The sequence below is a fragment of the Rosa chinensis genome, chromosome 7 (assembly GCF_002994745.2).
Source record: "Rosa chinensis cultivar Old Blush chromosome 7, RchiOBHm-V2, whole genome shotgun sequence".
Classification (NCBI taxonomy): Eukaryota; Viridiplantae; Streptophyta; class Magnoliopsida; order Rosales; family Rosaceae; genus Rosa; species Rosa chinensis.
In genome coordinates, this window is record NC_037094.1 from 23,287,405 (window position 1) to 23,303,884 (window position 16,480).

The following is a 16,480-nucleotide window of genomic DNA, read 5'->3' on the forward strand; positions in this document are numbered from 1 at the left end:
AGAATCAGAAAAAAAAAAAAAAGGGAAAGAGAGAGAGCACGGGTAGAACCCGAGTCAACCCCCCCCTTTTTTTTTTTCTTCCGTCGCTGCTCTCCCTCTCTCCGGCGATTCCGACACCGTCCGGCCACCCCAAGACGAAAGCTTGGGCACGGCGTGATCCTCGCTTCCTTCTCCTTCTAGCCATGTAAGTATTTCACCTTGGGTAGCTTTGGTTTTGGAGATATGAGGAGAATTGCATAAATGGAAAAAAAATGGATTTTTGCTTTGATGTCCGGTTTCCGGTGATTTCCGGCCAGATTCATTGGGGGTTTTGGTTGTTGTTGCAGGTATAGGAACTGTTAGTTGTAGTCTATGAATTGTTGTGTTAGATTTAAGGTTGTTGGTTAATGAGTTTCCTTGGAGTTTGATGTTGGTTGTGGTTCTAAGGTGGTTAAAATTATTATCTTGGGTTGAGAATTTCACAGGACCCACCCCGAATTCCACCCTGGAATCCGAAGTGGCCCTGCGGGACCCACCTTTAAAGGAGATTTACCAAAAATTTCGGCATAACCTCCCTTAAAAAATGGTTAACCCAAAAACCTGTGGACAACAATTTTTATATCTAATAATCCAACCGTCCCAAACTCAAATTAAATACAAGTGTATAACAAATACTTCAAGTCTAAGAAACTCCAATTTTTAAGACCCTACAATCCACAAGGTTAGGTCGTAGACCTCAAAGATAAATCATTACAAGTCTGGGTCATAATCCCATAGTAATCAGAGCAATTCTGGGAATATAAATTAACATAGAGTGCGGTAGGTTAAACAAGTAACCTACGAAATGTGATGACGGAAGCGGATGCGGTCACTATGGCTCACTTCAGAACGCCGAGCAGCAACACTGAAAACTGGGCATTTGAAACCGAAGGGCCCAGGGGAAAGTACATAAAAACGTTAGCGTGAGTGGACAAAAATAATAAATTTAAACCAAATGGATGTTATACTTTCCCACATTTAATTTCTTTAAAATTCCCGATGCATGCAAGGATTAACGAAAATAAAATAAGAGGAGTTCCACTCAAGTAAACCGACTAGCCCCGCTAGTCACATACGATTTAAAAGAAAAGTTGGAACTCTGATATTCAAGGAAATAAGACCAGCCCCGCTGGTTAAACGAAAATCGAGCTAGCCCCGCTAGCTTAAATAGTAAAGTGAGTAGGGGAAGGCGATAGCCATACAAGTGAGCCTCCCAGGCTTGGGTGATAGCCTCCCAGGCTAAAGAAACTCCCATAACTCCCGTAATATACCCTTACGCCACTAAGTGTAGCGATAGGATACCGGGCTACAGAATTACTATCACATAGACAGTAACCTGCGCCACAAAGGCGGAGGGCTACGGTGATCCCATCACCGCGCCACAAAGGCAGAAATCAAAGCTAGCAATGATAAGTCACCCAAAGTATGGCAAAGAAAATCCGAAAGCCAAGTAAATCCATAAAACTTCCCCAACTCTCGTAAATAATTTTCCAACGACGTGTCCCACACGCCAAGATAATCTCAAATTCAAAATAAATAGGAGATAAATAAATATAAAGATTAACTTCATCGAATTTCATAAAAAATCTCAATTGCCGAATATAAATATAATATAAATAGTATAAATCCGGAAATCATATCGGAAATAAATAAATAAAGTAAGGAAAGCATAATCCAATGACGTGACCCCGCACGCCATAAAATTTTCAAATAATCAATATCCAAAACCATTTCTGAAAATAACCATACGCTCGGGAAAGTAATACGATAAATAAATTATAACATTGGAATCAATTAAATAAATGCATGCATCATTCTTTGAAAAAATAAAAGTCCACTCACTATATATGCTCAATCCTGACGTCGCTCGGTATTTCCCTCGTATGGAGACTTCTCTCGTCCTGTATGAATAACATTCATAAATATATATAATTCACAGGACGGAATTAACTCTACAATACTTATAATTGGAAATTCAAAACATCCCCCTTCCTAAAATCCAACTCCTCAACTCTCCACAACATCCATCCTTAATACTCCAACATTAAACTCTCATCGATGTAATATCTAAAGTGAATCCGAAAAGAATTCGGCGATCGAATTCGCGAAAATCAATAATTAATCAATTAAACTCAATTCGTAAATCCTCCGATTTCCACCAAACTTCATGCATTACATTCTACAATCATTCTAGGGTATATGGGATTAAAACGACAAATAAAACACAGCTCAAAGCGCCACCACGCGCTACCTACAGTGGCGGCGCGTGGGGACCACGCGCCGGCGGCCACTTCCTCCGATGACCACCAAACTCCGGCACTAGCATCTACACAACAAGCCCAACCAACTTCCCAACTACAACATCATCCAATTTTACCTCGAAGTGGTCGAATCAAGCCGGTGAAGGAAAGACCCGAAGCTTCAAGAACCCTAGAAATGAAAAATCATCAATTCAACCTCTACAATGCAAATTGGAACGAACTACCTTAGGGGAAATGATCACCATCAAAAACCGAACCTTCGATGCTAACCTGGTGGCCGGAGGTGGCCGGAATGGCCGGGAATCGGCCAAAATCCAAAACTGCAACCGGGGAGGAAATTCGTTCGATCCGAGCTTTTCCGGCCAAATAGTCCAAAGATGCTTCCACAGACGTGACCGGGGGAGGAAATCGAGCTTGGGGTTGGCCGGATTACGTCCGGAGGCGGCCGGAAGAGGAAGAACTCGGAGGGGGAGCGAATCGGCCGAAAGAGGAAGGGAGAGTCGGGGAGAGAGAAAGAGAATGGGGGGGTGGGTTTCCGGTTTTGGAAACCTACCCTGGTAAGTTTCTATTTTTATCCCAAAAATTACCATGAACAGTAATTTTTGAATTTCACTCATAACTTTTGCATACGAGCTCCGATTTTTACGTACCACATATGCACGCGCTCGGTTTAACGTCCTCTACAACTCTCTAGAAGAAAATTTTCTCAAATTTTTAACTCATAAAAAGTCAATTTTTAACCACCCCCTAAACGTTAAAATTATAACCGCAAACGGTAACCGTAAGGAATTCCATGCAACTAAATAACAAGGGTATATCAGATATGGGGTGTAACAGAATTTGTTGTCATGTTTTTGGTGTTGAGTTGAGAGTGTTGAGAGGTTGAAGAAGTATATTGGGTTTGGAATGTCAAAGAGAAATTTGGAATTTTGGATGTTTTAAATGTTTTAGTTGATGAATCTTTTGACTTAATCTCTTGGTAATTTATTGTCAATGTTATTGTGGGATTGGTCTATATTGTTGACGAATTTTGGTGTTGAAATTGTGGTTTGGAAAAGAAAATTTAGAGAGAATTTGAGATTGTTAGAGTTGAAATTGTGATTTTTGCAAAGGAGAAAAATTAAGAAAGAATGTGGAATTGTTGGAAAAGGATTTATATTATAAATTGGTGGTAAATTGTGTTGAAGGAAGTGAATTAAAAATTTGTTAAGTTATCGAACGGTCTTTGTGAAGGTTTAGATTAAGCGAGGTCATGGAATGGCTAAGGAATCGATTTAAGAATCGATTGAGTGGTTATGAGTTGGAGGGCATCGAGGTTGTAAAGGAATGTTAGAATTTAATCCCAAATTAAAGGATGGGAGTTTTATAACAATTTGTGAATAACGGATGCTTATTCCGAGGGGAATGAGTTGTTTTTGAGAGTATTTCATTATATGGTTAATTATATCCTATTCAATTGTGACAGGACGTACTGAGCTCTCGAGCGAGGAGGACACAGGCAGGCAGCAGGGTTAGCTGCGGGACTCACTTGTGAGTGGACTTTCATTTTTTTTAAATAATGCATGCAGCATGGAAATAAGTTTTCAGTTGATTTATTATTTTGAGAAAATGTGATTTGTGGAAAATAAAGGATTTAAAAAGGAAACAGTTGACAAGGAGGCCAGTTTTGGCGCATGCGTATCTTACCTAGTTGGCAGTCCCTTCTAGGTAATAGTCTGGCCAGCAGTCCCGTCCAGACTACAGCTCAGTTGGCAGTCCCATCCGATGCGTCATCTGGTTGGCAGTCCATTCCAGATGACTTGAGATAGTTAGTCGGCAGTCCCGTCTACTACCTGTGACTAGTTGGCAGTCCCAACTAATTACCGCCTCCTATTCCGGTTGGCAGTCCCTTCCGGTGCGTCATCGGGTGGCAGTCCCTCCCCGATGGCATGAGATGCCTAGGAAGCGGTCCTTCCTAGTCATCGAAAGAGTTTCGTGGAAAAAGAGTGAATTGGAAACTTTTATGAAGTCTAGCTGCATGTTTGTATTGTTGGAAAGAGAAATGGGGAAGCATACCATAAATTGTTTTGATTCTCGTTTCGGTTTTGTCCACTCACTCTAATGGATTTTATATCTTTTTCCCTGGGCCCTTCGTTTTCAAATGCCCAGATTTCAGAATAGCAGGGATCGTGTCCAGGCTCAAGGACTTGGAAATCAGCGCTTCCGTTTTTTTTGTCCGTAGGTTATTACTTAACCTACCTTGTATGATATCGGCTTAGTTTTAGTGTTGCTCTGATAACCCCTTTTCTTTTAAATTTGATGGATGTTGTTGTTCGGATTGGGGTTGCTTACGAAGGTTATGTTGGGATTTGAAATTTCCGAATGTAATATATGTGCTTGGATTGTAAATTTGATATAGTAGGTTGAGTAGAAGTTATAGTTGAAAGCATGTCCAGGTTTGTGAAATTTTGGGTAGCCCATATTTAGGGGAGGTTCTGCCGAATTTTCGGTAGGATTTCGCTTAATGTGGGCCCCGCAGGCTCGTATCCAGGTAATTGGGGTGATTCCTGGGTCGGGTCCTGTCATCGTCAATGTAAACCTCCAAGATCTTCCCCAAAATGTCTTAGAAGATTAGGTTCATCGCTCGCTGGTATGTAGCTCCTGCATTCTTCAGTCTAAAGGGCATAACCAGATACTCGAACACCCCCGCGAAGCCAGGCTAGGGCACCAGAAAGCCGTTTTGTGTCTGTTCTCCTCTGTGACTGTAATCTGGTGATAGCCTCCTGTCCCCTCCATAAAGGACAAAAGCTCATGGCCAGCTACCGCGTCTACCAGCATATCCGCGATCGGCATGGGTAGACGTCCTTAGGCGTAGCGACATTGAGATCTCTATGATCGACGTAGACTCGCATTTTGCCATTCTTCTTACAAACTGACACGATGTTAGAAAGCCACTGATTGTGCTTGGCTACTTTGATGATCCCTGACTTGTGCATTTTCTCGACCTCTTCCTTGACTGAAACTTGGGTCTCGGAGTTCATTTGCCGTGGTTCTTGTTTCACAGGCCTCATGTCAGGCAACATGCGTAGCTTGTGGTATACCAAGTTAGGTGACAGGCCCAACATATCCTCATATTTTTTAGCGAAATAGGCTTTATCACTACTAGAATAATGTCATTAGACATCGCCATTATTAAATCGGTCAGGATTGCACCTAATGTTAAAAAACATGTTAACATCAGTTTGTGAAAAAACCGATTTCTATTGTTATTGTGGACATCAGTCACCAAATTAAATGATGAGAAAAGTTTGGTTCGAAAAATTTTAAAAAATGCGGAGGGACTAAGTTTAAAACTTTGAGAACAGCGGGGACCAATTAATTCATTCCCCCCAACACTTCCGTATTTTTTTTCCTCTTTCTCTAAAACTTTCGAACCCTAGCAAATAACGACTCTCACAATTTGACTTCAGCAACTCATTCACCTTGCCGACCTCATCGTTCTCCAGGCTGACCTACCTTTAGTCCCCGACCTCCTTCTCCAACCTGAAGTGCTCCAAGTCCCCGACTTTGTTCTCCTACCTAACCCGACTGAAGCCGCCTCCGATCTAACGCAGAGTACTCGACCTCGCTCTCTGACCTTAATTTCCCGGCCTTGCTCCCTGACTCGACCTCGCTCTCCAGACCTCGAGCTTGAGATCTGATCTGAACTCGAGGTTATTAGCCGACCTGAGCATGTGATTCTCACTTTCTCGACTGCGCCTCACTCTCTCTCGACACAGACCCAAAACAAAAACCTAAAGCTCCTCACTCTCTCGACAACGTCTCCCCAAAACCAAAATTTTACTCTTCCAAACCCTCACTCTTCGCTCGCGCCTCACCTTCAAACCAAAACTAGTCTCTCTAACCAATTGACCGCATGACAACATCATGGCAGAGGCTGTTTTCCCTCACCATCTCCGGTACCAGCCCCTCAAGGCCATCACTGACCATAATCTAAGAGGTCATCATCCTCTCCGTCGATCTGAAGGCATGCCTGGAAACAGCTACTACACCATCGTGTTCTAGCCCCACGACCACATCATGGGCTCCCCTCCGGCGGTCACTTGAACATGGTTATTACACCTCCGGTGGCAAGAAGATCTCGGCCACCTCGATCTACTTCCAGGGTCTGCCCTATAAGGTGAATTCCTCCACTAGGTCATTGATTACGACAAGCAAAGGGAAAAGGCCTTGGATTTCAGGCAAAGATTGACACCTAGGTTTTGTGAGATTTTTCGAATCGGAGGAACTAAATTGTTTCTCTTAAAATTTCGCTTGCAATGGCTTGTAAATTTTTGATTTTGCTGATGTTTATTTGATTTTGTGCTTGGAATTTGATGTTTTTAAAGTCCTTAGAGGTTGTTTGGCGACCGGACTTTTGGGCTCAAACGAAAACAATTTTTTATTTTTTTTTAAAGCAGCCATACCAAACTAGCTCTTAGAATCACATATGCCCACCAACTCGGTGCCTCAAAAGGTCTAGATACAAATGTTGGGCAGCTAAATTATGAAAATACAAACAAGCTAAGGAAGAAGTAGAAGTACGTAGCTATGGCAAAGGCAGAAAGTGACAAGTAGAATAAAAGCAAGAGCTGGGAAGTCCAATATATTATAGCCTTTTACTAACCCATGCACTTCTACTCTCCTTGTCTTTGGATCATCTTCTCCAAATGTAGAGCATAAATACTCAGTAAAACTCCTTGCCACAGCAGCATTTGACAATACATACTCCATGAGTATATTTTCCCTAGCAAAATAATCCACAAATTCTCCTATTCACACATGAAATGAAAGTATGATATGAACTAGAAAATGAAGCCAATAATATCAACCAGTATTCAGTATTAGGGTAGCGGATCATTTACCAAAAGTCACTATGAGATAACTAAAAGAGCCACCAGCAACTTGAATTTTAACAGAAAAGTTAGTGTAAGACAAGGAAGAAAGAAGGTTTGATATTCCTGCAATGATATAGGATATGAAGACAGAAGGGCCAGCAGTTTTGTGGGCAACAGAACCTGTTGTGACAATGACTCCAACACCAAGCATGCCTCCACACTACGCCAAAAAATGAATCAGACGACAGTTTTTCACTGTCGTCTGATAAGTCATGTTACTGTTGTCTATCTCAATGCTGTCTGATGGGTGAATCAGACAATAGGACAAAACTATCGTCTGAGGAAATTTCGCACAACAGCAGCGACTTATATGACTATTGTCTGAACACCAGAAAGAACAACAGCGACGAATATCTTAACTCTTGTGCAAGTCAATTTCAGACAACAGCTGCTAGAAGAGAGAAACTGTTGTCTGAAATCAAGTCACACAATAGTAGCTCTCCTATTCTCTGTGGTCTTCCTTAATTTCAGACAACAAATTATTTAATTTTTTGTTGTGTTATATCTAGTTGGACAATTGAATAGGTTTGAAAACTATTGTAGATCGATGGTTCACACAACAGTTTTTTGTTTCTATTCTTGTTATGTTCATTTGTTAGGCAATGGTTTGCTGTTATAGAAGAGAAAAACATACATTCTGCACAATAAAAACAACACATCCACAACACATCCTTGACTCCAGAAGCACATCCATTAATTTCAAAAACTATTTCATCCCAACGGAGGAATTAATACATCCATTGTTTATATAGTTTCATAAATGCATTTAAGTGCTACAGACTAGTCTATCAAAAGGTGAAAGCACTAGTACAAAATTTGATTGAAGCTTGAGCATTTCTGATCTTCCCATGTTTTTGGGTAGTCTTGCATCATACACTAACCGAGTTGAGGGCTTGAATGAAGTCTTACTAGTGTCTTTGTGTCTGCAATAAGATGAAAAATACTAGATCAGGTGATGTATACTAAAAAGCAAAGGAAATCCCAAGCCCATTATCTCATCTACCAACAGTGTAGCATGCACTAAGAATAAGAGAATGAAGAATAGGTAGCACAAGTACTCTGAATCTACATTTTAGACTAAATTGATTAAATGATTTGGAGAAGCATGCAAATGAGAACGAACTGAAATAAGGAATATTGAAAGTTATATGGAATCCCTAATTTCTTGATAGCATGCAAATAAATTGAATTTGAAAAACCAAAATATATGCCCCAGTGGCAGAAACTATTTAAGGTTGTAATAAAGAGAAGATTTACTTAATTTGGGTTAACAAACTCCTTTATGGCACCTCCTGTTTTTGTGAGCTTCTCAATGTACGGACCAAGTTCCAAAATTAACTGCACATGGAAAGTCAATGGTGATGATGTCTAAAATATGTCCAGGAACTCCAAGAAAATTGCATTAAAATATGAGATGTGGTAGTCGTCATACATTATCTCTAAGAACCTATATCTTTAGACTCCATTGACAATTTTATCATTTATCAATTTACTCTATAGTATCTAGTCCCTACATATACAACTGCACATGATCCTTGATTCCTTGAGAGAGACATGTACAAAGAAATCAAACGTGATCTTGACATCCATACCTATAATTACATAACATTAACTAATGTTAAATAGATACCAGAGAGCGGTTGAGAACCAACTCAAGTAGCACTTGCTATACCCATCACAATATTTGTTCAAAAAATAGGTAATATATACCGTACCAAAGACTTTGAACTCGTCAGATTAACAGTCATAACACTGCTAAGGAAATTGATACTATATACATAAGTAAAAGCATGGCCAAGGAAACAAATCTTACTTAAGCTTCTTCTTTACGGTGGCCTCCACAAACCAATGTCACGTTACATAAGCACCAATGAGCAACTTAATACCTTAGTAGAAATTAAAATTAAGCAAAAGAGTTTGTACTTTTAGATGGATAGGTAAAAATAGGAAAATTTGAATTACGATGAGTAAAACGATAGACCTACTACAAAACTAAAATACTTGCAATGCCAAGAAGTGGACTAAGAAAATATAGAGGTTCCCCTTGTACAAGTATATCTAGCAATTGGATATGTCCAACAATTTGATGTCTGCCTCTAATGCCAATACTAATTGCTTAGGTTCAAATAATATGGTAACTAGATAAATCTTACAAAAGATAATACAACATATGAATTAAGAAAGAACCTTGTATGCAAGCTGTGTAGAAGTTCTCTCCAAACATTGAACAAAATGACAATATTTACCTGCTCTCTCCAAAGGACATGCCCCATCGTGAGAGCACTGCATCAAGAGAACTATAAAATAAAAATGAGAGAACACAAATTATATATAAAAAAAAGAATATATAAGATGTTGCAAAACATGTTAATTTGAGAAGAGAAAAATATGTAGGGTGCAGAACTCACAGGAGAAACTATATAGGCACCACTTTTTCTAGCCACTACCAAGTCCTTGGAAGTTTCATCAATTGCAGCCTTAGATTTACGGCATTTCTAAGAAGTTATAAATGTCAGAAATAAAGCAGTAGGGAAATGAGTAATTGTTAGCAGAACCAAAAAAAAAAGCATAATAACAATAACATACCCTTTTCTCCATCCAAAATATAGGTTTGGAGGTATACCAAGACTTCCCGCGTAAGATCCCTAAGTTGGCGTACTACAGTAATTCGATCCTTCAGCGATGGTATCTCTCCAAGCGATGGTATCTCTCCAAGCACATAGGACTTCAACCCATAGTAACAAACAACATATATTATTAGGACCAAAAATGCCAAGAGAAAAATTAAGTTTGTAATTGAGAGATGTTCTAGATAAACACAACTTACAGCAATTACAAGGTCATGTTCTCTCTCTGAATTGTTGATGCTTTTAGTCATTGATTGGAGGGTAGCATAACTGTGAATAAGTGTTAAGTTCTTCTGACCTAAGATTAGAACATAAAAACAGTGAAGAATCTGCTTTAGCCAGTTACTCCTCGAATATGCATGAACCATCACAATAGGACTCTACTCCTACTTACAAACAATTTAGTGTAGTGATAATCTAGAGGAGAACTAAGTAACTAGTTTAAAAAGAAGAACCATTACTAACCTTGTATAAGGCTCTGGCCTGCACGCTGCATTGATTGTGATGGCTCTACTAAGTTAACTTTCTCCAAGGAATTCGGCCCGACTTCTCATAGTTGCCTACGGCATTCCATTTAGATTATATCAAAATCACATAACATACAAACAGTAATCCCAAATCTTCACGTCATTAACAATTGAAAGATAACCAGATGAACTTCTCACTAGAAAGCCGAACTCGTGCCAGCACCAAAATCCAACACTTTAGCAGGAGAAAAACCTGGCAGCCTTGTACGAACCTGTCAAACAACAACAACACAGACACACTGCTGAACATCAAAGATCAAAACATCATCAAACTCTCATCAATACACACCCGAAAAGAACAATAATTTCGCACCCAATTGAAAGCCTAATACTAAAATCAATCTAAGCACTTCATTTCTAGCATACAAGAACACAAATTTATCAAATTTACAACATAAATCCTTGAATCCATACCTCCTTGAGTACTCTATGACAAGCAGAGAAGACAGCTGGCATTCTGGAAGCAACATAAGCAATGGTCTCATCGTCTCTATAAGTAAGGCCAATATCTCCAAAAGAGCTCTTGATCTTCCACCTCTGTGACTGGTCCACATACTGCAAAGGGTCCTCAACGAGCTGTTTCGAAATGGAAGCAATAAGCTGATAGTTGACATCCTTGATTTGGGTGAAGGATTCTGATAGCCTCAGCACCTTCCTCTTCAGCTATCTAAATATACTTCATGTTGTCACTAAATCTCTCTAGTTTTTTCTTTAATACCCACAACTATATGAGAAAACTGCAGCCCAATAGTTGATAGAAAATACGCATCTTAGATAACACAATCAAATGCAAGTCTGATTAACAACTTAAACATCCTACTTTCATTTAAAAGGTTTACAGCAGAAAGCAGTCCGATTAAAATGAAAAGGGCCTTCATCAAATCTCTGGTCAATGCAGAGTGTAGAGTCCACAGCCATACCATGCAATGTTGTTCAGCTACCAAACTTGACAATATCAAATCACCCATAAAAAAAGCTGAACTCTTTATTCAAAACTCCAAAAAAATTCAAATCAAGTTCAACCTCAAACTAGTCATTGTATCGATGTCTAAGAGAAAGATATCCATCTATTTACCAAACATGAAGATTATCCAGGAGGATTGGCCACTAGTGCTCAAATTTGAAAGAAAGCCCAATTAGTTTCATATCAAAATTGAACTCCCAATCTAAATATTGACCTCTCATATACAATCAACTATTCCCCTAGAATTAACGAGAGACAAATGGAAAGAACAAAGTCCAAATCAAGAGCTCTCCTTCCACTGAATTCCGTTGTTTCCTACAAGTCCAGAAATCTCAAGGTTAGAAATCCATATAATCTAAATCATCTAATCTGAATCCAATACTTGATACTAGAGATCTTACCTTTCTCTGCCTCTGAACCATCTCGTATTCATAACCACTCTCCTCTGCTTCACCACTCAAACTTTTCCATTCAAGACCTACAGGACATCCAAATTTAGAAAATGAAAAAATAATCCATAATCTTTAGAATTGAAGCTTCGATTTTGACAAAAAGGAGAGTTCAAATCTTATTGAATCAAAGCGGTGGTGGAGGTGTTGCGAGATGGCTACCGGAAATCGATGAAGGTAAGGGAGCAGCAGCGTCGCGGCTTGGAGGATCGGGTGTGGAGGCTGGAGTGGGTGCATGGCGGTGCTGGGATTGGGTTTTGATCATATTGAGGTGCTGGTTCGATTGGTAGTGGTGGTATCATGAATTGGTGGCCAGAAATGGTGGTCTCTAGCCATGGCAGGGAGAAATGGAAGGGAGAGAGAACAGAGAATTGGGCGTGCGGCCGAGGAAGAGAGAGAGAGAGAGAGAGCGCGTTGGTTTCTGGGGTTAGTTTCTTTAAATACTAGTCGACATCAAAGTAAAATTTTGTCAAGTATTCACGTGCTAGCATGTTGAACTCTAAAACTCAGACAACATAAATTTCAGTACATTGTCTAAAAGAGAGTGGCACAATAGACAACTAAAAAACTATTGTGTGAATCAAAACAATCAGACTACATATTTTTGAACCATTGTATTAATAGTAATTGCACAACAGAGAAGTAATAACTGTTGTGTGATTAAAAACAATCAGACAACATCTTTTATCTACCATTGTGTTAATCAACCTTGGACAACATCATATAACATCAAAAAAATCAGCTATTGTCTGAAATGCTATTACACAAGAGCCCAGAAAAAACTGTTGTTGGAATCGAAAACTTAGACAACAGAATATTTCTTGCTGTTGTCTGAGTAATTCAGACTACAGTTAAAATGTTTGCTGTCGTCTGATATGTATTGTCTGATTCCGATATTGGTGTAGTGCCAACCCCAAAAGCCATGAGATCATACCGCTAGAGTTTTCTCTTCATGTCTGCCCCTAACCTTTACCTCACTTGGTTGAGCTCTTGGTCTAGGGTCCAGGTGGCACGCATTCTCTTTCTGAGCCTGTGGGGTGTTTGGGACAGGAAATGGAGACAGTTGGAGAAGCAAAGACTGTGTTTGTGTTGTTGGGAGGAGTTTTAGTTGTGATGGTGGTGGAAGCCATGTTTGCACAACTATAATGAAGTGTTTTGGCTTCCATGGGAAAGATGGAGTGAAAATGTTTTAACATATAAGCACTCTTGGGAGATGATATGTTTCTTTGATTCTATATGAAAGAACCCAAATGAGTGTTCCGAGCTTTATTGAAAGCACCTAGTTAGCCTTGGCCTTATTTAAATGACAATTATAACTCACTCCCTTTTTTTTAATAAAAATAAAACTACTCTTGAATGGCTACACTCGCCAAATTTGTACGCCAAATTTTGCTTCACCAAATGGGTTGCATTTCACTTTATCAAATGAGATAGCGATATGTATAAATACGTATCGTTTGGTGACGTTTAGCCATAGACACTCATAGCAATGTCTCATTCATTCTGAGTTCACTTCGAATATCACCTGTATTTAGCTGGACATGTAATGATAGAACTAAAGCATTAACATCTGTTGTAATCTATTATCCGCTATTACCAGGGACTCATATATACTAAACAGATTATCTGAACTACCACAAGTGGTCGAGTTGGTAAGACACTCCAAGTGTGGAACCCCTACACCCGGGTTCAAATCCCGCGGACGCTGATTGGAGTTAAATAATAATAAAAAAATTATCTCACGTACAATTTGATGAACAAATCAAATATTAGTGCTCCACATTTGCAACATCCATCATTTATTCTTTCTATATCGATCAACATGAGCGATTTAATTTTTATCGATCAACCTTGTTATCAACCTTCTTTAACCATCTATCAGACAAAAAAAAAAACCTTCTTTACCATCTCCTATCGCTTGCTCTCAAGTTGTGTATCCATTTAGACCATTCTTTGGTACAGTAATTCAATTAATAATCAAATAACCTTTAATTATTACCGATGAAATCCAATTAAATTCCAATCGTAAAAAGTCGTTACATGTTTAATGAGTATTAATAATGCCATGCTCATCCACTGTCTTACTACGAGCTCTTTGAAACCACTTATACCAACATAATTGGCTTGAAACAGAAGATGGCATGGCATGATTATTAAAACAAGAACAAGAATAATGAAACGCAACAGTCTCAATACAATATATAACAAGCTAGATAGGCTAGGCTCGGATATGATCAAGTGTTGCCTTCATGTAGTTCTTGCCGCTTTGCACAAGTTGCATGTATTCCTTGTAGTTCATTGCATGGTATTTTGGAGCTTGGCCTTCTCTTTCACACAACTCTGGTGCTGGTGCTATGATCGTGTCAATGGATGGTCCATGTGGTATAGCTATCGATATTCTTGTGGCTTTGTTGTTCACTGTGGCTCGGTGCATCACACTCTTGTACTTACCGTTCGTAAGAATCTATGAAAACAACGACAAAAATGATCAAATATATAGGCTAGAAATTAACATTCATAGTTGTTGAGTACGTTTGCATATGCTTGTCAAAATTTACTATAAATAGAAGTTATAAGAGTAAGATAAAGATTGACCAGCTAGTACCTGCATTTGATCAGCAAGGTTAACAAAAAAGCCGTTGGGAGGGCCATTCACAGTGAGCCATTTTCCATTGTGCTCTACTTGGAGACCATTCATCTCATTTTGGATGACGAGTGTGACTAGACCAGGATCGGTATGATGGGGTATACCAATTGCATTTTGAGGCTGAGGACAAGGTGGGTAGTAGTTACCGGCTAGCATTTGTAAGCCACGATCCATGTTCATTGTGTTGTATATATAGTCCGGCTGCAACCCCAAGCTTTCCGATATTGCTCTTGTTATTTCTAAGGCTACTTCTCGGCTTCTTTTGCTAAACTCTAGCGAAATCTCACTAAAACAAAGTATTAGAAAAAGGAAATCATCAACATTAATTGAGAATTAAGAGTAACACATATACAAGTTATTTTAGTATACAAGTGTAGTCATACTGTAAATTCGGACCATTTATGGTCCAGATTCTATGATCAATATTGAGAGCTTATCGGGTAAGAGATTATTATCCTCAAGAGTTTACCTGAAGCTAGCTGGTTTGTAGTGGGAGTGAAACTCAGGATGTGTTCGGACCTTGAAGAAGTCCCTCAATAAAAGTACTTTGTCCAGTGCTAGATTATAGCTTGTTCCATAATTGAACATCTCGAGAACATCATTTCCGAACTTAAACTCCTCCTTTTCTTCATCTGGAAGACTGAAAAATCCATGGTATGCCTCGATCATGCCCTTCATTAGGCTCTCCTGTACTCCGTGGTTAATCGCCTGGTTATGTGATTACAAACCGGGTACGATGATTAGCTTTACATTCGTGATTGATATAACATATATTATATATATAAGAGAAACTAAAGTAACCGAGTTAACAACATACTATGAAGAAGCCCCATTCTTCACAAATTTTGACAAGATCGTGGACGATTTGGGTGCGCTGATCTGGAGAACCAGAGGTGAGAAGAGACATATCGACAATGGGAATAGCAAACTCAGGGTCATTTGGATCAGCTTCATCATTAGGGTTTATGTTGAAGGCATAAGCAGAAGGGACAGAGCTGAGAGTTGGTGACTCAACTAGTGATTTGATGCTTGTGACATTTGAGGTCTCCAGGGCTCGAGCAACTGCAGCCATCTTATCTGAGAGAGAGTGATGACAGAAGAGAGTGGGAGAAATATACCGAGAGAGATGGAGGAACTAGGAGAGCGCTGTGTTGATTTGTTAATTATAATGAAAGAAATGGTTTCAATATATAGGCTCGGCAATGGAATTTTTTGCATGTTGTTATTATTATATGAAAATTAATAATAGAAATTCCAATTGATGTATTGGGAACTAGTTGAACAGCCGCCTACCACGTACATATATGGGACCATAAATAACGATGATCTAATAACTAAGCTAGTGAAAGTTTATTGTTTTGAAGAATATGAAGGACAGTAAAAAAAACATTAGCTAGTCAAAGTCAAATTAAAAACTATTAATTTTTCTTATTCACATCTAAGATTATCGTTTATGGTATAGGTAAATAAGGGTCTTTTCCGCAGAGGACTAAGGATCCTAACTACTCAAAACAGAGTCACAAAAGTGACTACTATTCCTAACGAACAACAGTAGAAAATATGATTCTCTCCTACTTGTTTCCATAGCAAGGAGAAATGAACATAGTGCTTACTTAATAGACCTTCAAATTACTTTTACAAATAACCAATTTGCTATCTACACCTCCTTAATTTTCCCACAATATCCATAGTCTAATACAACAAAATAAAAGACCTTTTTTGTAGGTTCTATTCATACCTCTAAAAATCAGTAGTTGCCTCCTTCGATTTTTGAAGATTTCACAATTCTATTTTACCTTAATACAATTAAGCTGAACAAAAAAAAAAAAAAAAAAAATCTAGTTGGTAGTTGTCTCTCTCTCCTGGCTGCTATTCTATCTTTCTCTTATTGTCATTTGTATTTTTATAGAGGTTGTTTACAGCCTTGTATGCGTGAACTCTTTCCATAAAATTTTCAACGTTTTATAATTTTTTTTAAAGGGCTTTAGAATCCAGCCTAGCAGGGAGGCTCATCAGCCCCACGCCCAGTTCCATTTATTATATTAATAGTAAAATTTTGCAACAGGGGGGG

General features: G+C 38.9%; 1 protein-coding gene and 1 pseudogene across 1 annotated transcript; both read right to left on the bottom strand.

Annotated features, from left to right (window-relative positions):
- Positions 1 to 5,086: 5,086 nt before the first annotated feature.
- On the bottom strand, positions 5,087 to 11,317 carry LOC112177617 (annotated as a pseudogene).
- A 2,440-nt stretch (positions 11,318 to 13,757) lies between these two features.
- Positions 13,758 to 15,585, bottom strand: LOC112177618 (2-oxoglutarate-dependent dioxygenase 19). Its single transcript, XM_024315898.2, has 4 exons — positions 15,227 to 15,585; positions 14,879 to 15,117; positions 14,368 to 14,695; positions 13,758 to 14,226 (listed from the first exon to the last, which is right to left on the bottom strand). Exons 1-4 carry the CDS (start codon positions 15,479 to 15,481, stop codon positions 13,981 to 13,983), a joined length of 1,068 nt encoding a protein of 355 aa, XP_024171666.1. The 5' UTR covers positions 15,482 to 15,585; the 3' UTR covers positions 13,758 to 13,980.
- Between the last annotated feature and the right edge of the window lie 895 nt (positions 15,586 to 16,480).